Source organism: Gouania willdenowi, chromosome 8, assembly GCF_900634775.1.
Source record: "Gouania willdenowi chromosome 8, fGouWil2.1, whole genome shotgun sequence".
NCBI lineage: Eukaryota > Metazoa > Chordata > Actinopteri > Blenniiformes > Gobiesocidae > Gouania > Gouania willdenowi.
This window is the reverse complement of record NC_041051.1, coordinates 7,992,884-8,018,546: the sequence shown is the minus strand read 5'-3', so window position 1 is coordinate 8,018,546 and position 25,663 is coordinate 7,992,884. Positions and strand designations below refer to the sequence as shown.

Below are 25,663 nucleotides of genomic sequence, written 5' to 3'. Positions count from 1 at the left end.
ATACATACTTCAGATGAACACTGTACTAGTAATATTAATAATAGGTTTATATATTACATAAATATAATTGAAAATTATATAATACAAAAAAATATCATAATAGATTTTGTTGTTGTCATTCATTTCATTTGAAAGAAGAAATTCGAAAGAGCATAAAAACGTATTTGTGTTTATTTTGATTCCTATTCAAGACATTTTGAAAAGAATGACTGTATATTGTTAATATAGACTTTAACTATTAAAAATCTGATGAGCTATCAAGGATTAAAACTGACTTAAATTTTCAGTGTGCCTAAAATGATCTTTGGAAACAAGTTCCAACAACATGAGACAGGAATCAGTTATACCACAATTATATCCTATCAAATTTTGTACTGTAAATGTTTTGTCAAAAAAGTATAAACCGAAGTTGTCTAAACCAGTGGTTCTCAAACTTTTTTGGCTCATGTACCCCCTTTCTCTGATACTTGAATCCAAGTTCCCCCATTGTCTGACTACAACATTTGTAATAATTAATAATGTAAAATCAACTATAGAGCAAATGATGGAATTAATAAATTATAACACATTTTAAAGGATCTAACTGTAAACTTTGTAAATGAGTGGAATGAAACAGTATTTTGTGCCCTGTGAATAGATTTATTTATCATTTCCCATCATCTCACACCTTGTGTGGGACCAAGACTGTTCATGTTCTAACCAAGATCATTTCTATCATCATTGTTATGATTGTCTTTTTAACTGGAAATAAAAAAATCAAAACCGCATTGAGAAACACTAATCTAAACCAATAGAAATGAATGAAATAATCAATACAAAACACAAAAACCATGTCCCTAGGTATTTTAGACCTCCGCCCACTAGAGGAACAGAGTCCAGTGGGCAGTGAGTCAAACAAGATAAGACCCAGCAGTGTCCAATCAGTTGAGTAAAAAGAGGCTATAAACAGCACAGATACGCCCTAGACAATTTCATTTCATGTTCACTACCACCACTGAGTTTCAGTGTGAACCTAATGGAGGCTTCTGTCCACATGGATTGTCTGATGCGCCTCTGTGATAAACTGGATACAAAAAACTGACTTGGAAAACCAAACTGAGAAGTTCTTTTTATAAGTCAAACTACTTGATCCTGTTCAGCCATGGTAAGCCTGGATTTTAGGTGCCTCACCCAGCCTGTGAGTATCCTCAGAATGATAGTGACTATCACGACGTGTCTGTGCTTTAGCCTGGTGGCTACAGTGGGATATGTCGTATCTCCATACTGGGCGTGGTGCATGTTCACTTGGTGTTTCTGCTTCTTCTTCACCCTGCTCATTCTCATTCTGGAGTTCACCACCATCAGCACCAAGTTACCGTTTGCTTGGGATGACTTCACTGCAGCGTTCGCCATGCTGGCAGGCCTCATGTGCCTGTCTGCATCCGTCATCTATCCTATTTTCTTCACCTGTGACACGTGCCACCGACAGATCGGGGCCTCGGTGGTGTCCTGGGTTTGTTTCGCTGTCTATGTGGCAGAAGTGGTCCTAACGCGCCTACGTCCCAAAGAGACAATTGGGTTCCTCTCAACAGTGCCTGGCATCATGAAGATGTTGGAGACCTTCATCGCCTGCCTTGTCTTCATGTCCCTGGAGAGCGGTCAGTACTCGTCCTCGTCACCGCTGCAGTGGTGCGTGGCCGTGTACTCCCTGTGCTTCATCTTTGCCATCCTCATAATTCTGCTGACACTCGGACAGCTGACGACGTACTTTCCCTTCTCCTTTGAGATACCGGTGATTGCCTATAACGCGTTGGCGTCAGTGATGTATGTGACTGCTATGGTGATCTGGCCGCTGTACACCTTTCACAACAATACCAGGCCAAATACCTGTGGCCATCTCTGTACGTGGGATAAACTGGTAGTGGTCTCCATAATGACAATACTCAACTGTATTGTGTACATCCTGGATACCATCTACTCGATACGGATTGTCTTCTGTGTCAAAACCGAGTGAGCTGTTGATCATCAAACTGAATACAAAAGAAGAACGAAACTGGTATTTTGTGATTGACTTGGTGTGAAGTCAAAGGTTAGAAATGTGTCTCTGTTGGTTTTATATACTGTCCTCAGGGTCTCTTTGGAAGAGTTTTTGAAAAAAAAAAATCTACTTTTTTATGTACCCCAATCGTCATCATTGTAAATGACAGAAATTATACAAATAACATGTATATACAGATGTCTACAAACAATATGATCTGCAAATAAATATTCAGTTACTGATTGAAGGCGGTTTCACAATCAATATAAAATAACCATAGAACTTTAGATTCTAAAAGTGATTAAACAAAAAAAAAATTTAAAAAAAAATAAATAAATAAAAGTGATTAAACAGTCCAAGTGCTCCAACATAACTTTCAGTATCTATCCTTGTCAGGTGTACAAGTTGTACATGATTATAAGTGTTTTTTCTGACCTCTGCCAAGGAGCTAATGTTTTCACCAGCATTTGTCCATCAATTTGTCATTTAATGTGGATGTTTGTTAGCAAAAACTGGAATCTGGGGATATAATAGACAATGTCAAAAGAAAGAACAAGTTTGATTTTGGAGATGAACCAAAAGGTACTGTAGATACAGTATCCAGAAGAAGTTTGGAGCAAGAATGTTTCAAAAATGCATCAACAGATTTAAATTAAATTTGGTGAGCTGATAGACAATGTCAAAAAGAAGAAGGAGTCTGATTTTGGAGATGATCCGATAGGTATTGTGGATACAGTATTCAGAACAAGTTTTGGAGCACAATGTGGATGTTTGGCTCGTTCTTCAGCACCACCTGCTGGTGACTGGGGGCCTCTAAACGTTTGCGCGCTCTGAGTTTTCATGTTGATACTGTTTATCTATCTATAAATACAAGGAAAGTCTGTGTGTGTGTGTGTCTGTGCACGCGTGTGTGGAGTGAATATCTCCCCGACGCGGTGTGAGTTCGAAACTTAGTCAACGGCTTCCAAGCGTGTGTATCAGTTATTTTGGAATAATGTGGTGTAACAAAACAGTCAAAACATTAATTTTTTAATTACGGCTACCTCGGTAAGAGTGCGGTATTGAGCGCGCTACTTCCTGGTTTTTTTTTTTTTTTACACATTTTCACTTCAGGTAGCCTTTAAGCACTAGCTTCTTTAGCTTTGTACACGCATTTAGCAAATTTTGACTATTACTGGCACATCAATTAAAACAACCTGTAAAAGCCAAAAGACATTTTTATGTATTTATTTATTAGAATAACAGACATTGACTTGTGCATGTTATAGTCAATTTAATGGTTCTTTAAAAGTCCCTGAGAAGCCTTCAGGGAGCACGCTCACTATTGCCATGATGTAATTCTGAGAACAACTAAAAGAGCCTGCATTACTAAACAGTTATCAAACTAATTTGTATTATCAACGTCTTTTAATATCTGCATAATATAATGAGCAGTGCATTTAATGGGCCTATGTTGATTAAAACAAAATTCAAAATCTGACCTCTGGCTTCTCTTGACTTTAGAGAATCTTTAAGAAAAGCAAATGTTTTGATGACCAACCAGTTTGAGAGTCTTATCTTTGACATTTCATGCATTACACACTCTTTTCTTCAATCACTGCTTTAAAAGATCACTACATTTACCCTATATCTTATTTTAGTTCCTTTGAATCAGAAATACGTCACTCTGGTGCACGAGGTGGACAATGTCTTCAAGAAGATCAATCTTTGAGAGCGAACATGCGTCACTGAGAGTGACTGAAACATGGGAATGTAGCATTTCTGTCTGTCAGAGGGATCGAGCACACTTAGATAATAGCGCACAGTGTGACAGAAGTGACAGCTCACTCTGGAATAAAGGGTAGTGATGCTGTCACTCAGCTCAGGGTGGATGTTCCTTAGTTATTCAGCTTCAACAAAGTCATCAAAATTTTATTATGTTGCAGCAAAATTTGAAATATAAATTCCTAAACTGAAAAGGTGCAAAGTCAAAGGGGCATTATTATGTAAAAATCACTTAATAATGGTTTTGCTACAGTGTTATACATTTATGATATACGTTTCCTCTCTCCCTTGTTATTCCACATTTTGTTAAAAGTCAGCTCCAAAAGGGCGAGTTGGATTTTTCCCCAATAATACATCATAAGGTGGAAACTCCTCCTCCTGACAATCTTGGCTCCTCCTTCCCTATAAGAATGTGAGCTCCTCAGTCTCAAACTACTTCACAGCTAAAACAAACATCAAACAGCAAAGTCAGGTTGATATTACAGTTAATATCTTTACGTTCAGTATACAGATAATCCAGTATATAGATAAACCAAAGAGCTGTTATACCGCCTCGTATCTCCTTTATGGGATGATCTGACGTGTTTGTAACTGATACTGTTTCTGTGGTCAGAAGAGGTGAGGAGGACAAGGAAGACTGTTAATGATTTACTGTTGCTGCTGCTGTGATAAACAGCGTGTGTGTGTGTACGCCTACTTTTGCATACGCACAAAGGCCCAAAAAACAGTCTGTTTTTAGGAGTGCTCTGAAGTGACTTTTCAGAGGGCTAAAACTCTGGAAAACAGGTGACTTTGGGAAAATAAACCTCATATACTATGTTGTTGGGGTTCATAGAACAATTGGAGATGGGTGAAAAATAGCATAATACTGGACCTTTAAAGTTCTTTATGCCTTAATAAAAACATAAACAGAAAAACATCACATATGAAATTAAATATACAAAAAAAATCTACCTAAATACATAAAAAATAGAAATATCAGAGCTCATCTATCCTATGTTGCTGAATGAATGAATGACAAAGGTTTTGTCTGTCCTTGCATTCGTCATCTTGATTGATCTCAGACCTCAAGCTGTGATCTCCTGAAGTGTGCATAACATAACATCACTGTGTGTGTTAGAAAAAAACACAAAGAGAAGTGCACCCTGCAGGGTAATTGTTTCACTAAATATTTGAAGGCTGCAATAAAGAAAGAAAGTGTCTATTTGTACGGTTGCTGTACGGACAACTCCTGGTGCTATTGGTACGGTTACCAAAGGGCAAGTAAGTAATATCTTAGATTTAGGTTTAGGTTTAGGGTTAGGTTATAATCCAATATTGCAACAATTTTTAGGTTTACGGTTAGGTTTAGTATTAGTCACGTGACCCAAATTGGCCAAATAGGGGCGCTGCGTACGAATAGAATGTCGGATTATTGATACGGCAACCGTACAGATAGCCACTGCCTATAAAGAAAGCAGTAGATAATGTGAATGCTATACCCTTAAAATAAATTGCTTTTTTTTGTCTGAAAAAAGCACGAGGCTTTTGCAGAAGGATTTTAAGACTTCACTCTTGAAATCCAGTTAACAGTTTCTTTAAAGTCAAGATCCTGTGCTCACTTGTTCCATCCTAAACCCACATGTTTGTATTCACCACTTTTAAAAGCAGGTGAATCTGCCTATGCAAGTAAAGATCTAGTGTAAATGAGCCATACCATCATCCTGGCATCCAGGTCACCATCACACTCCACCACCTGTCCCCTCAGGGTAAAGCCTCTATCCACGTCTGTGTTTACTTATACACTTACAAGCCTCATAAACCTGCACCATTCATTCCGGTTAGAACTGGTTTCAACGTGAGAACTCATCACTTTCCAATTATCCCAGTTTAGATGATTTGGATTGATGCCATGATCTGCCAGAATTATTTTTGCACAAGGGTGTAATAAATAATGGGGTGGTCATAATAGAATTTAACTAAAAATATATGTTTTTTGCTCTGGTTGCATCAAATTATGGCTTTGTCCACCCAGATGTAAGCCCACTGAGTGCTTATTTTAAGAAAATAATTTAAAGGACCATAAGAAACTTACCTATAACACAAATATCACCAGTGATTTACATTTGAAATTACGACAAATGACAAAATAATATCTTTGAAAAGTTATGTTTGAACCCTGCAGGGTCGACCCTAGACACTGCCAGTTATGGACAGTTACTGTATTCTATTATAAACCAAATTAATGACATTTTACCCTCTATGAAAATGATGGCCATAGTTTACTGTCTGAATGCTCCTCAGTGTCAAACCCTTTAAATGACATTAACTCTAATGAACCACTTTAACCTTTAGGGTAAAATAAAATGTATGTAAAGCCACTCTAACTCAAGATAAATAAATACAACAAAAGGTTAATGCCTGATTTTATAATGTATTCATAAATGATAATTTTCAATAAGCCAATAATAATTTATTTGCATAAGAGATTCCTTCAAATACACTTCCAACTCTGATCTATACTGAGCAGAAACACAATGAACAAGGTAATAACTGCAAAAAGAGATTTTTCTTTAAACAAAAAACAAGTCAAGTTAAACATGAGTACAAATGGAAATAGACGTAATAAATAAATACATATATATATATATATATATATATATATATATATATATATATATATATATATATATATATATATATACTGTATGTAAATTGTATTTATAAAGTGGTAAATGTAATTGTTTACATAAAAAAGAGCCTTAAAATAGAAATGTTGAAAAGTCTAAATATCCAAATAAAAATAATGATTTAAATATTGTTCAGAACTTAAAAGAAACACACGACAGCTCATTATATCCAACCACTTTTTTTTTAATTTTTATTTTATTTCTTCTGTTCTTGCTAATGACTATATGGTTGTTTTTTCTTGTTTTTTGAGAAACAAAGTCTTTTATAATGTCTCAATGAGTTGGAATTTTGAAAAACATATTTCTTGTGGTTAAAACTCATATTTGCTAATCCTGCTTTAGTTTGGTATGACTGTAATTCTTTGTTCATGTTCTGACCTTCACAGTGTGGAGCAGGTAGTTTACACATGTATTATTAGACACTACAATGAAGTATTAATGAAAAAACAATTACATTTTTTGACAAACAGCCTATATAAATTCCTTGTTATATTTTCTTAAAAGCTTATTAATTTATTGGTTTCATTCATCTTATTCCATATTTTTGTACTTCTTAAAGCTTTTCCTTTTGAAGAATGTGTGTTAGTCCTCCTTAATGTGAGGTGAGGAGGGGGCGTGTCTTCCTTCAGAGGAGTGATGACGTTTATCCACATATAAATACTCAGTCAGTGCATCCCCAAACCAACATTACCCATTGAAAAGTTGACAGGAAAATATTGAGGATGTCAAGTAGTGAGGAAATGTGTTCGCCTGTTTAGATTTGGGCAAAATGACAAATGGGTGAAGATGAAAATCAGCCAGACTGGAGGTGAGGAAAGAGAAGAGGAGGAAGACGTTTCCAAACGCTGCTCAGACACAAGTGGAGACGCACATCACTTTACTGGATAGTGGAGAGGCGCACAGAGAGCAGGTAAGAGAATGCACGCATGCATCCATCCATCCTATGCACGCATCCATCCATCCTATGCATGCATGCATCCATCCATCCATCCATCAGTCAACACACGCATCCATAAAAAATGAAAAAAAAACTACAAATTTTTTATTTTAATTTTTTTTTAATTTTAATTTAATTATTTTTTTTTAATCTTCTTTAGCCAACATCTACACACTGTTTACAAATCAATTGAAAAAAATGAATAAATAAATGCAAGTTACTGCTACAAAATGTCGTGGAAAACATCAAATAGCTTACAAATTATATAAGTCCATCAAGAAACAGAGGAAGAGCACATTATTTAGTATATTTATTATTATTTAGCTCCTAGGCTTTGCAAAGGAAAAAGAAAAAACAGGCTCTTGTGTCATATTCAAATTAAATTGTTTTACCTTCTATGCTTGAAAAGACTTGTGGACTTATTTCTCTGTTATTCATTGAATTACAAAATCCCAAACCATTAACAAACAATAGTAATCATTCCACACACTTTGAAAAAAAATGTGAGTAATTTTGCATATTAAATGAATTAATTTGCCTTTAAAATAAATATTATTCATGCAGACAAGGCAAAAGAAGAAATAAAATAAAATAAAATAAAGATTATTCTAAATCACGGAGGAATTGAGGGATCAAAGGTACCAGTAAAAAAATAAATTTAAACAGAGACTAGTTGTCATATTTGTTTATAAAATGAGCGTTTTGGTATTTTGTTGGATTTTTATTAATTCCATTATTTTTTGTGAGCCAAGAATGACGTCACTCTTGAATGGACTGAAATGTCAGAGGCAGCCACAACGTGCGCGTGTTTGTTGGATCAACACGAGGCTGCGGGTCGCGCGTCACTCCCGTGTTTTTAAAACGCGCTTCACTGAATCTTTGCGTCAAACCATTTATTTGTGCAACAGTTTTTTTTTTTTTTTTTTTGCAGCCTCAGGTGGGGACACCTGCCAAATGATGTGATCATATTAATATAGTCGTTATTATTATTTCCACCTGTGTCATCAGTTAATCATTAACAGCGCCACCTATTGGATACTTTTAGCTTCGTAAATTAAGGATTAATAAAATGTTTAATGCTAATAGAGGCTACGCAAGGGCACTCTTAATGCTATTTAAAATAGCTGAATTATTAAAGTGATATTTCATAAACTGTATTGAGTTGTCATTTGATTTATTTGGTTTATATATATTAATAATAATAATAATAATAATAATAATAATAATAATAATAATAATAATAATAATAATAATAATAATCGTTTCGTTGATTTGGCCATCATTTTCATAGAGGGTAAAATGTCATTAATTTGGTTTATAATAGAATACAGTAACTGTCCATAACTGGCAGTGTCTAGGGTCGACCCTGCAGGGTTCAAACATAACTTTTCAAAGATATTATTTTGTCATTTGTTTGTCGTAATTTCAAATGTAAATCACTGGTGATATTTGTGTTATAGGTAAGTTTCTGATGGTCCTTTAAAATATTTTCTTAAAATGAGCATTCAGTGGGCTTACATCTGGGTGGACAAAGCCATAATTTGATGCAACCAGAGCAAAAACATATATTTTTAATTAAATTCTATTATGACCGCCCCATTATTTATTACACCCTTGTGCAAAAATAATTCTGGAAGATCATGGCATCAGTCCAAATCATCTAAACTGGGATAATTGGAAAGTGATGAGTCCTCACGTTGATACCAGTTCTAACCGGAATGAATGGTGCAGGTTTATGAGGCTTGTAAGTGTATAAGTAAACACAGACGTGGATAGAGGCTTTACCCTGAGGGGACAGGTGGTGGAGTGTGATGGTGACCTGGATGCCAGGATGATGGTATGGCTCATTTACACTAGATCTTTACTTGCATAGGCAGATTCACCTGCTTTTAAAAGTGGTGAATACAAACATGTGGGTTTAGGATGGAACAAGTGAGCACAGGATCTTGACTTTAAAGAAATTATAGTAGTTAAAAATAAGGGTATAGAATTCACATTTTCAACAGCTTTACTTTATGGTAACCTTCAAATAATTAGTGAAACAATAACCCTGCAAGGTGCTCTACTTTTTTGTCTTTTTCCCTCCTATCAAATTCTCCCTTTCTTATATTATAGGCCTGAATTTATATTGAGCTTCAATTTCTAAGCAGAAACTTGATAAAGGACGTCATCATTTAATCTGCTTATCATTTCAGAAAGGTGATTGAGACTTTGCACCTCATAGTCATAGGCAGAGTTTCAGATTCTTAATATTTAATAATATTAAATATATAGGCCGTCTCGAGATTTGCACCAACCGCAATGTGTGTAACATATACAATAATGCAAAAATGATTAGTAACATAATTGATAATGTTGACAACAAGAATTTATTTACGTCAATACATCGTTTTATGACGTCCACCGTCCAGATTACAGGTCATAATGCATGTTCTCACTCATTCACTCTCTTATAGGATTAAATGCCTCTCAAATACAGCAGCTTATCACAAGTAACATATACCGCTTGAAAGTTTAGAATCTTCTGTTTTTAACCATGTAAAACTTTCTAAGACACAACCATCACAGCAAACACAGTCAATTATTTTGTCAAACTTGAAGGAAAAATAGTGGCATTAACAAGCCAGCTCTCCTCACCTTTAAAGCAATGCTATGTCTTCCTGAATCCATATATTCCATCAAAAGTGGTCACAAAATCTTTCAAGGACATTCAAAAATCCAATGAATCCCAGCATTTAGTCCAAAACACTGTGAAACTGCTGAAAAAAAAAAAAAAAAGGCTGACCGTGTTGTTAGAAAATCCTAATTTTCAGATTAATGTTGTAAATTCATGATAAAATCTGGTCGGCAGCCGCTTTCTGTTTCATTTTTTCTGCAGTACCATATGTGAACTACTGGGCACAGTGTTGTTTCACCATTTACATTATGAAGAAGAATTGTGCAACAGAAGAAGAACCAAGTCACATGACTCGAGCACCAAAAAATAACTTATAGTTTTAAAAGAACAATAAATGAATTCATATATATTTTGTAAAGTCACTGTGTTTTGGCACTTAAAATATTTCTATATCATGTACATTTTATTAAGAGTTGTATTTTTCTCAAAGGAATTTAGGAAAACTGTTATAAAAACCTTTGAACACTAGGGGGGCAATGGTCTTCCACGTATGATACTTTGTAAACTCATAAGTCACAGTAACCAAACTCATCTCTTGTTGACTTATTTACAGTGGTTGAAGTGAACTATGAAGTTGTTTTGCTGCCCTATACTATCATTAATCATGATTTCATCTTTATTTGCCTGTGTTGATGTTTATCGTGACATAATTGTTTTTCCTCCAAACAGCTTTTTTAATGGACATCAACACCACCTCCCTCACTATGAATGGCACCATCTGGATGTCTGAGAATGACAGCACGTCTTCCCCTCACTCCCCCCCCACCACCACCTCCAACAGAACGGCCGTTTCCACACCAGTGCTCTTCAGTGAGGTCACGGCTGTCATCTACTCTATTGTCTTCATGGTGGGTTTTCTAGGCAACACACTGGCCATCTACGTTGTAGTGCGCTACGCCAAAATGAAGACGGTGACTAACATGTACATCCTAAACCTAGCAGTAGCTGATGAACTCTACATCCTTGGGATTCCCTTTCTGGGGACTAATAGTGTGCTTTCCTACTGGCCGTATGGGGACTTCTTCTGCAAACTGTGCATGACAGCGGATGGCATGAGTCAGTTTGCCTCCATCTTTTGTCTGACGCTGATGAGCATCGACCGCTTCTTTGCGGTGGTTTATCCGCTTAGCAGTGCTAAATGGAGGAAGCCACGGGTGGCCAAGGTCTGCAGTGCTTTGGTGTGGGTCGTGTCCTTTCTGATTGTACTGCCTGTCACCATCTACTCACATGTACAGGAAGACTTTAACACCTGCAACATAAGCTGGCCTGAGCCCAATGACTTGTGGTCCATTGTCTTTATTCTCTACACTGCCATCCTCGGCTTTTTTGGACCTCTGGTTGTCATATCTCTCTGCTACCTGCTTATTGTAATTAAGGTAAAAGATAACAACAGTCTCTTTTTGTCTAGTTTTGTCCTAAAGGATCATAAACAAATAATTTTGCTTACAGGTGAGGTCAGCGGGTGTACGTGCCGGCGTGACAAAGCGTAGAAAGTCGGAGTGCAAGGTCACGCGCATGGTGATGATCATTGTATTGGTGTTTGTCCTGTGCTGGTTGCCATTCTTCACCACGAACATCGTCAACCTGGTTCACATCATCCCCGAGAGCAAAACTAACGCCACTATCTACTTTTCCTTGGTCATCCTCACGTACGTCAACTCCTGTGCCAACCCCGTCCTCTACGGCTTCCTGTCCGAGAACTTCAAACAGAGCTTCCAAAAGGCCCTCTGCTTCTCCAAGACCAACAGTGTCAGCACTACAACCCCGATGGGACAAAGACACTCTTCTCCCAAGGTAACACATGTCTGCACACTAACACAGCCAACTGACCTGGATTCTCTCCTTGTCAGTTCTGGTCAGACTACCCTAAGCAGGCCAGATACCATATACACTGATAGCATTCACCAAGGTCTCTGTCAGAGGAGGCTCTGCTATGTTATGAATACGACTATCAGCATGATACATAACACAGAGCACTGAACAGCAGCAGATTTACTGAGGTACACATGCTGAAAGCTTGTTCACCTCCATATTCCAGACCGGTTTGTTCTCCAAAACCCAAAATAACCAAATAAACACTGTGTCCGCATCCGACCAGCAACCTTTTTTCTGCAAATGATGTGAATAATAGTGTAGATGAGTTGTTTTCTGTCATTGCTTGTTATCTACTTGTTTTTTCTATTCCAGACTTTTCAGATGGAGGTCGTCACGACCACTGAAAATGAACCTTTCACCTCAAAAACTGTTGCCAACGGCCAGTGATTGCTGGAGCTTCTTGGAATTAAACAAAACCGGGGCCAATCTCTTCAAGGCTTTTTTATGAACCCTATTCAAACGTCTTCTCCGCACATCAACTAAAGAAAGTCTTTCATAAACCCTACATCATTGGTTTTTAAATGTCTGTATTTTATTTGGTATTTGTTTTTGTGGTTCAGATTGATGGCTAGTTTTCTGGGAAAAATCATTACATTTTTTGAAAGGCTGTACATTTTCAAAAATGTGGTTTGAATTAAAGTTTGGCATATGTACGGTTGCCGTATCAATATACCGACATTCTATCAGTACGCAGCGCCGCTATTTGGCCAGTTTACGTCACGTGATAAGTCAGTCATTGGTCAGTTTAGGTCCCGTGACTAAGACTAAACCTTACCCTAACCCTAAACCTAATCCTAACCCCTAACCCTAAAACGTGTACTTCGGTAACCGTACCAATAGCACCGGGGGTTGTCCGTACGGCAAGTTTTTATTGTAGTTTTAACCAAATTTTGCAAATCAAATTTCTGTGAGTATATTTAAGAGAGTGGCTTGCCATTAATACTGTCTTCGCTGTCAGAAAATTGATAATTTGGATAACTAGACTTACATTGGCACAATATTCAGCATTGAACAATTATTCAATAAAGCCAATAAGCTCTCAAACCATTAATAAAATGCACTTAAAATATCAAATGATTTGATGAGCCCTTTACTTTATGCTACCATGGCAACTTGAGGAAACATGTTATCTCCCCATTAACATGCTGTTCTGAGACATTCCTCAACTTTTATTTTGAAAATGTACCTTTGATTAACCTGAAATGTTCTGTTGACAAAGGACTGCAGTTATTTAGGATTTCAGGTTCTTTGTTTCTTTTCTCATATTTAAACGTCAGTGTTATGAGTAACAGAGTTAACATTTTCATTTTCTAAAAGGCATGTTCCCCTATTTTTCCAACTTTCAAAGGACAAAGTGGTGTATGTGCTTGGATCATAACGTCTGATTTAGAGAACGCTGTGCACCTTTTCCAGGTCTTTGTCTTCTTGTTCAAACAACATGATTCCTCTGTGAGGAATACATGAGAACAATGAATAAACAACACTTGAAAGCCAACCATGGAAGATGCAAACATCTGTAATGTGTACATTATGTCTTCTTCTGGCCTGAAGTCATGATGAACCTTCTCTGTTTTCTTTATCTTTCTTGCATTTTAATCTTGGAAAAATATGCACAATGAATAAAAAGGAACAGTTTTTCATATATACGTCAAGGTATTGTATTTATCAGTTTTGATTCAAGTCAACAATAAAGTATTTCATGTCAACCCTACAGATCCATTTTGTCTTGTATTTGGATGATGCGCCTGCATGAAAATATTTTACATTAAATTTAGACTTTTATTCATGATCTTGAGATGAGAAAAAGGGCCACAATACTCGATGAAAACAAATCCTTGTCAATATGACAAAACCTCTATAGATGGAAACCATTTGACTCAACCAATTTGGGTTAATGGAATAGAAACAAGAGAATTCCTGCTGCATCCAAACATTTACTGTATCTGCAAGAGTCAGTGATGATATTAACCAATTTGATCTTGGAGCAGGTTCCATGTGGGCCTGATTGATGAAACTTCTGCTTTTCTTTACTGTACACAAGCTCGAGTAGTCTAAAAATGACATTTTTTCATTCATCTTCTGACATATTTACTCCTGTTCAAGGTCACAAGGGTTGCTCGTGCTTATCTCCAGCTCTCATCGAGCGCTAGGCGAGGGTACACCCAGTGGATGCCACCAGTTCATCCCAGGGGAATGTTTTAGTTTTAGTTTTTGGTGATGGGAGGAAATTGGAGCGCAAACATGAAAAGAACATGCTAACTCCACACAGAAAGACCAATTATCACCTCCAGGAACCTCCTGCTATGAGGCAACTACAGCAGGGGTTCTCAATCTTGGGGTCAGGATGCCATTTTGGGTTGCAAGACACTAGGAGGGGGTTGCTGAATGCCTTCAAGTATAACTAAGAATATTTTCTGAACAATTTTAGCCCGTTTTTGCTACTTTTAATGCTTTTTTGCTACATTACGCCCAAATTTTTTAAATTCCAAATGTCAATGTTTTTTCTGCAAATGTTTTCCACTTTCAATATATTTTATTTATTTATATTTTCTTATAAACCCTTTCCATCACTTTTCACACCTAATGTTGCATACGTTTAGCCATTATTGTCACTTTTCAACCTCTTTTCACCATATTTCATGCTTATTTTTGTCAATTGAACCGCATTCACGATTTGTCATCCCTATTATTTGCCAGTATAAGCTAATTGTTCCTGCTTTTTAAATTGCATTACGCCAAACCCCCTCCCCCCTTTTCTGCCACTTTTAAGCCAATATTGACACTTTAGACCCTTTTTTTTTTTTTTTTTTTTTACCACTTTTCTTTCCATTTTTGGCCACTAATTTGCAACTTTTAACCAATTTCTGTGGTTTTTAAAATCTCATTTCACCACCTTTTCCACCATTTTTGGTCACAATGAACCATTTTATTTCTGATTAAAACAAGGATTTATATCTTTAAAGTGACTATGTACTACGACACAAATAATAACTTCCTGGATAACAGTGGATAATATTCAGATCAATAAATAAATGTGGTTTTCACAGATTCATAGAACAATGGACCATCATTTTTCTGACTTTATGGATGGACCCCAAAATGATCTCCCCTTTATTCCCCCTTATAGATGACCCTGTCTCCAAATGACTGTTCTTCAATGTTCATGTCTGTGTTTTACCACCTTCAGGTACAGTGGGGGTCCCCGGTCTCTGGAACCTTTATTTTGGAGGGTCACGGCCTGAAAAGTTTAGAACCACTGGTCTACAGCACTGTGCTGCTTTCTAAAAATGACATTTCATACTAAAAAATACAGCAGTGATAAGTTTTTAGGATTTACTGAAGTTTGGTCATTGTTATCATGCTTTACTTTGTGTTTAAAAGTACATTCTAAGTTTATGATTTGGCAATAAAATTCAGGTGGGAAAAACAGAATCAGGAGACTGGGATGAAAGGTAAATGAATAATGTTAATTTTAGGAAAGAAAAAGGCAACTTCTATTACAGAGGGGCCACAAATTTGTGATAGTCTGATTAAAATTTTTGTTGTCATTTTGTGTATTCTTTATTGTTATTTTGTATTATTTTTTTTGAATTTTTCTGGTATTTATGTGTCATTTTGTAATTGTTTTGTATGCTTTTGTTTTAATGTTGTTTATTTGTGTTGTCACTGTGTGCTTTTGTTGTCATTTTATGTATTTTGTTGGTCTTTTGTATATTTTATGGTAACATATGTTTTTGAAGTCATTTTGTATGTTTTTGATGTTATTTTGTGAGTAGAATACTGGTGTGTAATCTGCAGTTATAACCTTCAGTGCACTTTGCAGCTCAGCCCTTATTCCCAGCATGTTTACGGTCAACCTGTTTTAGTGGCGTGCTGTAGGGGTCGAAAGAACATCCAGGACAACTTTGTGTTTGCAGTCACGTCTTTTTTGTTCCATCCACTTCAACTCCAGGGATGACAGTTGGAGACTTTAGTGACTGAGTTGGTCATACAGTTTAATGTGTGTCTGTACGTGAGTGTGTGAGCAGCGGACTGAAAAGGCCTGAAAAGATTACAAGAGATAAAATGAAATAGTTATTTGTTAAGACCATTATTGTTCAGATTTGACCTTTTTAAACAAACCAGCTTTGAAAAACCCTAACACCCAATTCACTGATTTCTTTTTATATATGATGCTAATTTAGTTAAGAACATTTTATTATGTCTTCTTCTGGCCCGTAGTCATGATGAACCTTCTCTGTTTTCTTTATCTTTCTTGCATTTTAATCTTGGAAAAATATGCATAATGAATAAAACCGAAGCATGACTGCCATACTTTGAAAAATTGCCTGTGTTGTTTAAGTATAAAAATCCAGAGTACGTGTCTTTTTTTAAAAAAAAAAAAAAAGAAAAGAGAAAATTAGAAATTTAACAAAAGACACATCTTCATCTTACGTCCAGTGTTGTGTAATTGTTGCCAATTTCAGCAGGGAGAAAAGAATGCACTGATAACCACTTTTAATATGTTTGTACATTATTCATGTTATTTTTATTACAAATGTTATTTTTCCACAGAGGGGTTAAAAAGAGAGGATGTTTTCTGCAGCAAAGCTTCAATCAGAGAGTTACTTCCATGGTGCTTTTTCCATTTTCTGCAAAGAGAGGTGAAGTGGGATGCTTCTGTCCGTTTCTATATATGGATAATTATATATTTCCCCCAGTAATTTAGACCTACAACATAATGCAAACCAAATTAAAAACTGACCTTCTCTTTCAAGGAATTCTGCTGCCATCTAATTTCAGTCAGGATCACTTTAGTCAAATAGCTTTATTTGGCATGCATTTTAGATTTGGTGGTAAGGCTCTGTTCTGGGACCTCTCTACCCTTTCCAACAGCTGTGTGGAAAGCCTGAAGCAAAAGGAGCTCCCATTCACTTTTCCATGAGTTACATGAAGAGGCATAAACAGAGAGAGCGGTCGCAGGACCCCCTTGAACAGAAACACAGACGTTAGTATCTTCAATTCAATTCAACTTTATATAGTGCAAATTACGACAAAGCCATCTCCACGCGCTGTCACGATATTAAAAAAAAAAATTGTAAGACAAAGGAAAACCCAACTAATCCACATTAACAAGCATTAGGGACAGTGGGAAGAAATGACTCCCTTTAGCAGAAAGAAATCTTCATTAGAACCAGGTTCAGAGGTGGCAGGCGTCTGCTTTGACTGGTTGGGGTTAGTGGACAGAAGGACCAACAGAACAGGATAGAGAGATAGAACATCAGAGTGTCCCAGACTAGTTGAGCCATTGCCATGTGTTTAAATAGACAGAAGAGGAGGAGCTGGGGTGGGGGTGGGTTGCAAGGCGTTTTGCAGACAGCAGTGTCCGGAAGTTGGCGTGTTTGCGGTGGTTTAAATACAGCGCCATCATCTTCCATGCTTCCAATGTGAAGCATGGAACATGATCATCTGGATGATTAACTGATTAGGGAATTGCTACCGTCAGCTGGTGGGGCTGGCTAGTTTGACTTCTGTGCCTGCCTGTGCAAAAACATAACACTATGGGAACAGAGGCAGAGCAGCAATGTGCTTTTGGGAGGGGGTGTGGCCTCCTCCTGGCTCCTCCTCCTGCCTTACAGCAGAGTGAGACTGTGCAGCGTCTCTGCCATACCAGGAAATAGCACTGTTTAGTAATTTGGGCTATGAAAAGCACAAAATGCTGACACTTTCAAACTTATAGGTACTGTAGGCTATTGGAAATGGAAAAATAAATCATTTATAAATATATTATAATTAAAACAAATACCTTGCCTACCCTGACTGCACGTCACTGGACAGCACGAATACATCACACTGAAGAGCTCCATAGCCATTATAACTGTTAGTGGATTTGTAATGGTTCCTTTTCTTTTATAATAACTAGTACAGTGCCCGTCAGAAATATGTATTCATATAGTGGGAGCTTAAGTAGAGTTGTCAATTATGGCCAAATGAGTATGTGTTTGAAGGTTGGATGTACAAAGAGGTGTACATACTCTGTACTCTGTAGTGTTGTATAGGGCTATATTTGTGGGTGCAAAATAAAATAGCCTGTGCAATTTCCCCGGTTTAATTCTATGGGACATAAATGTCTTTGTTGTTTAGTTTTTTTTTTAAACTTTTTCCTGTAATTTGTGTTTATTGGAATCATTATGTGTGTTTTTGTATCTTTCTGTTGACTTTTTGTGCATATTTTGTATAATTATTGTTCTAGAGTCATTTTGTATATTTTTGGAGCTTTTTTGGTGTAGTTTTGTGCATTTCTGTTGTCATTTTGTGTATTTTTTTTTATGAATATTTAGTTTTTACTCATTTTCATATTTGTGTTGTCGTTTGGTGTATTTTTTTGTAATGTATGTGTTATGGAGTCATTTTGTGTGTTTTTGATGCCTGTTTGTGTATATTTACAGTTAGTTCATCAGTTTGTGTTGTAATTTTGTGTGTTTGTGCAGTCATTTTGTATATTTTTGTGCATTTCTGTTGTCATTTTGTGTGCACACACGTGACTACAGTGTGCAGTGATGAGCTGTACTGCGCCACATGACTAAAGGCTCCGGCAAAGGACAATTTTCTTTAATGAAATTATTCATTGAATGGACTATTTCAGTCCAAAGAAATCCCACGTCACACAGCATCGAACCAAGCTGCAGCTATGTAGCGAGTATGAGCTCTGTCTGTCCCTGAACACCAGAGATCTTTGAGGCACAGAACCACGTACACACAGAGATTCCTTGCTTTCATTTATTATTATTAGTATTATTGTTTTTTTAATTTTGCTTTTTGCCTTTCTAATTACCCCACAGGGATAAATAACATTTTTTGTAATTCTGATTCTGATTTCAGTGAAATGGTGCTGTGAGTTTGTAATTGCGTGAGGAGCATTTACAGGATGTTAAATTAATGAAGAGAATATGGTTTGGGTTTTTTCTTCCAGATGTAAAATGATTCAAACAAATACAACAAAGCTGTGAAACCTTTTATTGAATATTTTTCTTAAAGCCTGTGTCTGTGGGAAGTTCCACATTAAGAATAATCAGACTACAGACACAGTTATTCCTTTCTTTGTCCTCAGCTTAAATATGTTTGCCCTCAGTATTTGTTCAAAGCCCTTTGGCTAAAGGTGTAATGAAGATTAAACATGGACTTACCGCTGCATGTTTCCCTTAGATGGCCCCAGCTGTCTTATTTAATGTAAACACTGAGACATATATCTTTAAGTATTGATTCTCGTAGACGGACCGTCTCGGATATTGGTCCTGTTGTGCATGTATGTCTATCAGCAATGCATGGATCCATTCGCTGTGCATACATGCCTGCTTTATGTCTGTAGTGTTGATAATCACATTTGTATTGGTTTACACATGTGTACATCAAAGGTCGGGCCAAGGCGCTTCCTTTCAGCTTTTTATCTTCAGCTACTTCCCTTTCAAACTATTCCACTGAACTTCTTTAATATGATTTTAAATCCATACAAATGACAATAGAATCATTGTCTAAATACATGTTTAATGCTGTATTTTTACGAGATATCACATTCTCCATGTGTCCATACCGAGGTGTTCCCATGTGAGTGCTCCGTGTCCACTGGTTGGTGTCTGTGTTGTAACACTCCGTACTTAAATATGTAAATCTTATTGTTCAGTGTGGTGCAGCATGGCGTCGCCCCGCCCTTCATTCATTTATGCAATGAAGATCCAGTGGTTGATGCCAGGATGGTAGCATTCAGCAGTTCTGAGTGGGTTATCACCACTATTCCAGCCTCCCATAGAGTAGATGCATCCCTTTAGCACGATAACACTCAGCCTAACGTGACTCATGCATTGGTGACACCTCCTGCCAAGTGTGTGTGGCTAGGTTAAACTTCTTCACTCTGTTAAAGGTGAACGATCAACTGAAATGTCCACCCACAATGCAGAGGTATTCACTAAGGAAAACAGTGCCGTGGAAACTTGAGGGAAGTAAAGGATCTGCCAGATTGCCATTAGTGTGAACTTTGAGCCAGCTGTTAATGCTGTATTCAAACGAATCTATGGTCATAGAATTTAATCTAAACATCAGTAAGAGACGGCAAAACAAGATGTTGTTGATCCCACGGTCAGAGTTGAATAAAGAAGGTTTACACAAGACTTGAAGGATACTAAGGACCAAGAGGTGGAACTCAGGGTTTGTTTTTACCACATCATTTTTAAGCACATTGTCCGTGATGTAACTTTTGTCCATCAGCCCTAGTTGTACCTTTGATAACAGAGTAGCAATGGCTCTCTGTCATTCCTCCAGCATGTGGTTTACCCACCTTAAAACACTTTCATAAGCTGTGTTCTTCTGGGTTACATTAAGGTCATCCTGACACAGGATATCAGCCAGCTCCTGCACCGCAAGCTGCAAAAACTCTTCACAAAGTGCAACCTCCTCAAAATTCTCACAGAAAAAGCAAAATGCTTCATCCAGGAGTTTTTCTGAAATTGCAAGAATGTAGGCATTCGAAAACTGCCACAGTCCGATGCAGTTCATACGCTGTAAAGAATGCATCCAAAATTGCACTGTAAAAAAAAATCTGCGAAACACCAAGGCCGCGAATGGTGAACCGCAATATACTGTAGCAAGGGACTACTGTACTGGCTTTATTTTTTAATACCTTATGTAAATACTTGCATACATGTCTGAAAATGTCTGAGATCTGCCTTGAGGGAAGTGAAGATTGTTCAGTAGATCTGCAATATCATTAGTCTTTGGATTGAGGCGATCTTATGGGGTCAGTATCTTCTGAAGTGTCACTCTCTGGCTGATATGTTGAGAATTGTATTTCCTGAAGCTGCTGTGTCACCATAGTTGGTTTGACCACATGACATAGGTAGACCATTACCTGGGGCCTCGTGAAAAGTTTCCTTTTTTCTTTGTTTATAAAAGATTTTTCTTTTCTTGTCAAATAAACCTGTCTCCATGTAAATGTTGGTGTATCCAACTAAATACCGCATTTGTATTTGCCAACACTTAAAATTGCCAACATCTCAAATGTAATGGACTGTTCCTCCTTGACCTTCCCGTGACCTTTGTGTGCTGCATTTGCAACCAATCAAATGAATGCTTTCACTTAGACTCTCTGAGAGACATGAACAATGAATTCAAGTGCAAAAAAAAACATACGCCACTTGTAAGCAACTTTTGGGATTTATATAAAGCAAACTTGGCACCTCCACGCCAGCTCTGATCATGTCGTACGTACAAAATCAGGAGAAACGGGAAACTCCGACCCCAACAGGAGAGGGATGAAATTAAAGACAGCTCTATGAAGTGTGAAATAATACTGATGTAACCTTCCTCTTGTGTTAGCTTTCTGTTAGCATCTTATGATAAGGGGTCAGTTTTGACTCATGTCTTAAATTAGTTGTAAAATACACTAAAAATATTAATATTATCTATGATGCAATTTGTTTTTCATCTCTTCGTTACCTTGTTTGGCTTTCTAATTGATGAAAATATCGCTATTAATATTTTTAGTGTGAGCATATGAGCCTTTTTCTTGTGTCACTATAGCCCTCGAAAATGATATAATGATCTTTAGACTGACCTTTGCATTTTCAGTTCATGTTCTAATTAAGATAATTTTCATCATCGATTTTATGATTATTATCACGGTTTGTGGATGTAGACCCAAATGCAGAGACAGATGGACGCAGCAGGCAGGGATAGTTGTCCATTTTTAATAACAAAATCCAAAAACGCAGCACGAAAAAAAACCGGGGAACAAAACACAGCAGGACACGAGGAGGATAACATTGATGACTAATCAGCAATCATTCCGTGTCCAAACCCTCAGCCAAATAGTGCAGTAGGTCTGATTGGGAACGGGCCACACCTGGGTGGAAACATGAGGCAGCTAATCACTCTCAACCCAAACACAATGACATCCCTGGGAGGTGGAGACACCAGAGGGGTATTCCATAAAGCGGGTTATGTTCAAACTCTGAGTATGTTCAGGCTGAAATGAGGGAAAGTCTGAGTATCCCATTCCTAAACGTGAGGTATGTTCTTCTCTGAGTATGTTACCATGGCAACATTGTCCGTGAACTAAACCTGGTCGTTGGCAGGTTTTATCGAAGAAACCCTAGGTTTTTACCTGGCTCCGCCCACCTGAACACCGTTTCTGAACACTTTAATGAACCTTAACTCTCTTCTCTGAAACACATTAGTAACATCACACACCACAGTAGTAGTAGTTGTGTTGCTTTACTTTTTTTTTGTGTGCAAACGGTAGTTTTCTTTCTAACATTGTGGATACAGATCATTAAGTGAAAGTCACTGAGAGGTTGATCTGCATTAAAACATCTACTGACGTCTGTAGTAAAGTTCCCTGAATACAAACCTGTGGATAATATAAAGGAGAAGATGATCATTTAAATGAATCCACTTTTAAGGCAAGATTATTGTTTTATATTGTTATACAGTTAAATCTGTAGATCATGCATCTTTGAAGTTATGATGGTGCAGTGAATTGTGACGCTGCTCTTGGAAGCGATGGGTCACGGGTTCGCGTCCCGCTTCAGTTTTTTTTTATGGCATTTACTACGCTGAGATGACTCTGGTGACAATATTACATTAAAAATCAATATAATTGATTTGATATCAAGCAGCATTTACTGTCTTAATATCCAGTGTAACAGGAGGGCTCTCTATGTAGCCATCCTATGCTGCTGCCACGTCTCCTCAGACACATTTTATTCATATTATTCACCGCTCGTCACGTCACTGAAGCAATAAAGTGATGAAGCGACCAAAAAGTGTGACTAATTACGGGTGATTTAAGCCACTATAGTCACTGAAGACTGAACGCACCTTTAGAACAGGCTCATATTCCTCAAACACCGGCTTATTTTTCACTTATTAGGGTGAATAAATCACTCTCTTCCATTTGGTTGTCATGGCAGCTCGAGTCATCTCTGATCCATTGATGATGGCTTTTTATCGCGCTCGTGCACGTCAGTAACCCAAGGTTTACATACTCAGGGTTGATTAACCCACTTCATACCAGCTGTAATGAAATCAGATACCCAGAGTTTCCCATCGCGGGGTATGTTGACCCAGAGTTTATGGATAGACTCAGAGTTTGTAAACCTTCCTTTATGGAATACCCCTCAGCAGAAAGACCTGGAAACATAGAGACAAGAGTTAACACAAGAGGTCATACTTGAAAACAGAAAAAACAAAGACTCAGTAAAACTAAAAGAGGACCACAAGGACTACACATAAAACTAAACTAGAACCTGACAATTATTAGTTTTAAACCAAAAATACACATTTTAAAATCCCCATATTATTCATGCTTCATTTTGTTTGATATTTTTTTCAGGTGTCTTGATGCTGAAGCTGACAGTTCCTGGTCTGTGCTTCATGGCTCATCTAGTCTGGGACACTCTGATGGACTATCTCTCTATCCTATCCTGTTTGTCCTTCTGTTCTCTAACCCCAACCAGTCAACGCAGATGGCTGCCACCTCTGAACCTGGTTCCGCTGGAGATTTCTTCCAATAAAAAAGAGAGTTTTTAGTTTCCACTGTCGCTAAATGCTTGTTGGGTTCTTTTTCTTACTATGGACTCAATATTTTGTTAAGCGTTTTTAGATGACTTTTTTGTAATTTGTGCTGTATAAATAAAGTTGAATTGAATTAATGACTTGGTCATAATTGTAATGAATTATCAACTGCACAGTTACAATTGTAATTGGGTTAGTTGGGAACCTCTGAAAGATTTTGGACATACACCTTATCACCACACGGGGGCAGTGTTGTGTTATATTATATCATCAGTTCAGGCCCTGAAGCTGTGAGAGCTTCAACAGGTACTCAGTCTGTCTGTCTGTCTGTGTCAGTCAGTCAGTCTGTCTGTCTGAAAGAGGCGGTGCTTGTGCGCACACGGCGCTAAACTCCTGCGCCAAGTGCGAACTAAAAGTGTTCGCCTGTAGTGTGCAGTGTGTGGTTCTAGATAAACACTGTGTGGGTTTGACATCATCCTGTTCCTAACGATGCTGCGGGACGTGCGTAAAAGTGCGCGCGCGATGTGACGGACCTGGACCAGTACGGACACAACAGACCTGAAGCGGTGGACTGATCGATCTGTATTCTCTCTCTGGAATTATTGTTTGGTTTGGTTGGTGTGCGTGACAGCTTTGGGCTGATATGTGAGTAGTTTTATCTTCTACTGGTCCCATCGCTGCGCAGTGGTTGGTTGGTATTGAACTTTAGATGAACTCAGCTGAGCAGGAGGCTTGGAACGCGCACAGGAGAATGGCCAACGAGCGGAGACCGAGGCTTTGTGTCATGACTAAAGGAACCGGAGGCTATGGATTTCACCTTCACGGTGAGAAGGGGAAAACTGGACAGTTCATCCGCAAAGTGGAGGCCGGGTCTCCGGCAGAAGAGTCCGGGATGAAAGCCGGGGACAGGGTGGTGGCGGTGAACGGTGTCAACGTGGAGAGGGAGACGCACCATCAGGCAAGCACGTGTGTGTGTGTGTGTGTGTGTGTGTGTGTGTGTGTGTGTGTGTGTGTGTGTGTGCGTGTGTGCGTGTGTGTGTGTGTGTGTGTGTGTCATACCTCATGTATTTTTAGAGCTTATTTTATTTTTAAAACACTTGTTTTACGAGTCACTACTTCTCAAACTACTCCAAACAGCATGAAAAGCTCAGTTAGATGGATTTCTGAGCGTGCACGAACCCAGACCTTCCCCTAAACAAGCCACACTGCAGATCTCACTCACACATGCTGTCCCGTACAGGTGAAAAGGCCAAAAATGGCACATCTGTTTGTGTGTGCCTGTGTAGTATTTTGCGTCAGCATACTTAACCCAGGATAGTCTTTCTGATCAGACTTCATTTAAATAAAATGATCAAGATTAATATTGTATTAGGGTGGGAACCTCTGGGTACCTCACGATACGATACGCGATACAAAGCTCACCATAACGATTATCTCACGATATGACGATACTGCGATTATCGATGTATTGGTCAGAAATGATAATCTATGGCATAACAAGAAAAAGAAAAAAAGATTAAGTGAAAAAATACAATTTTTATTTTATATCTCCGAAAGACAATAAATTGAAAAAGTGTCCAATGAACAGTGACACAATTTTAGTGCAACATTTCTGTAAATAAGTGTCAACATACCAACGTAAACAAATAAGTATCTCCAATAGTGCTTTCTGTAAACAAAAAATAGGGTCTTTCTTACCAGTGACACCCATACCTGTCAAATATCCCGTTTTGGCCGAGAAACTCCCGTATTTTTCCCCTCTTTCCCGCCATCTTCCCGTATTAGTATTTTCCCGTAAATATCCCGTATTTTAATGTAATAATTAAAAGATGCCTTACTAAACTGAACGCCGTCACTAGCCTCGTGAGAACTACCACCTGAAATGGCCTGAGTGACAGTTCTCGTGAGATTAGTGCTGACAGCGGCAACAAACCCGGAAACAACTCAGAACAGAGATGATGAATGAAGACGTTCTGGTGAAAAAAACAAAGAACTGGTGTAAATATGTTGTAAAATGTGACAGTGAGTTTATCTTCCTAAAGAGCAGCAGGATGGGACACAGTTACACGTTCTGTTAGATTAATAACTGAGATTTTAACGTCTACCACGGGGGAAGGAACCACGTAAGTCACCATGAAAAATCATCCAATCACAAGCTCCACAAATATAAACTGCTT

At 37.7% G+C, this 25,663-nt stretch overlaps 3 protein-coding genes across 3 annotated transcripts in view; all 3 read left to right on the top strand.

Moving 5' to 3' along the window:
• The first annotated feature begins 992 nt into the window (after positions 1-992).
• Positions 993-2,898, top strand: LOC114468644 (myeloid-associated differentiation marker homolog). The gene has a single exon (XM_028455662.1). The coding sequence runs from the start codon at positions 1,142-1,144 to the stop codon at positions 1,991-1,993; it is 852 nt and encodes a 283-aa protein (XP_028311463.1). The 5' UTR covers positions 993-1,141; the 3' UTR covers positions 1,994-2,898.
• Positions 2,899-7,149: 4,251 nt separating this feature from the next.
• On the top strand, positions 7,150-13,649 carry LOC114468639 (somatostatin receptor type 5-like). The gene is made up of 4 exons (XM_028455656.1): positions 7,150-7,360; positions 10,734-11,440; positions 11,514-11,858; positions 12,252-13,649. Exons 2-4 carry the CDS (start codon positions 10,742-10,744, stop codon positions 12,324-12,326), a joined length of 1,119 nt encoding a protein of 372 aa, XP_028311457.1. The 5' UTR covers positions 7,150-7,360; positions 10,734-10,741; the 3' UTR covers positions 12,327-13,649.
• Positions 13,650-23,857: 10,208 nt separating this feature from the next.
• Positions 23,858-25,663, top strand: part of LOC114468638 (Na(+)/H(+) exchange regulatory cofactor NHE-RF2) — an 84,634-nt gene continuing 82,828 nt past the window's right edge. The window contains exon 1 of the mRNA XM_028455655.1: positions 23,858-24,444. Coding sequence (XP_028311456.1) covers positions 24,196-24,444 — 249 coding nt within the window. The 5' untranslated portion in view covers positions 23,858-24,195. The remainder of the gene's footprint in view (positions 24,445-25,663) is intronic.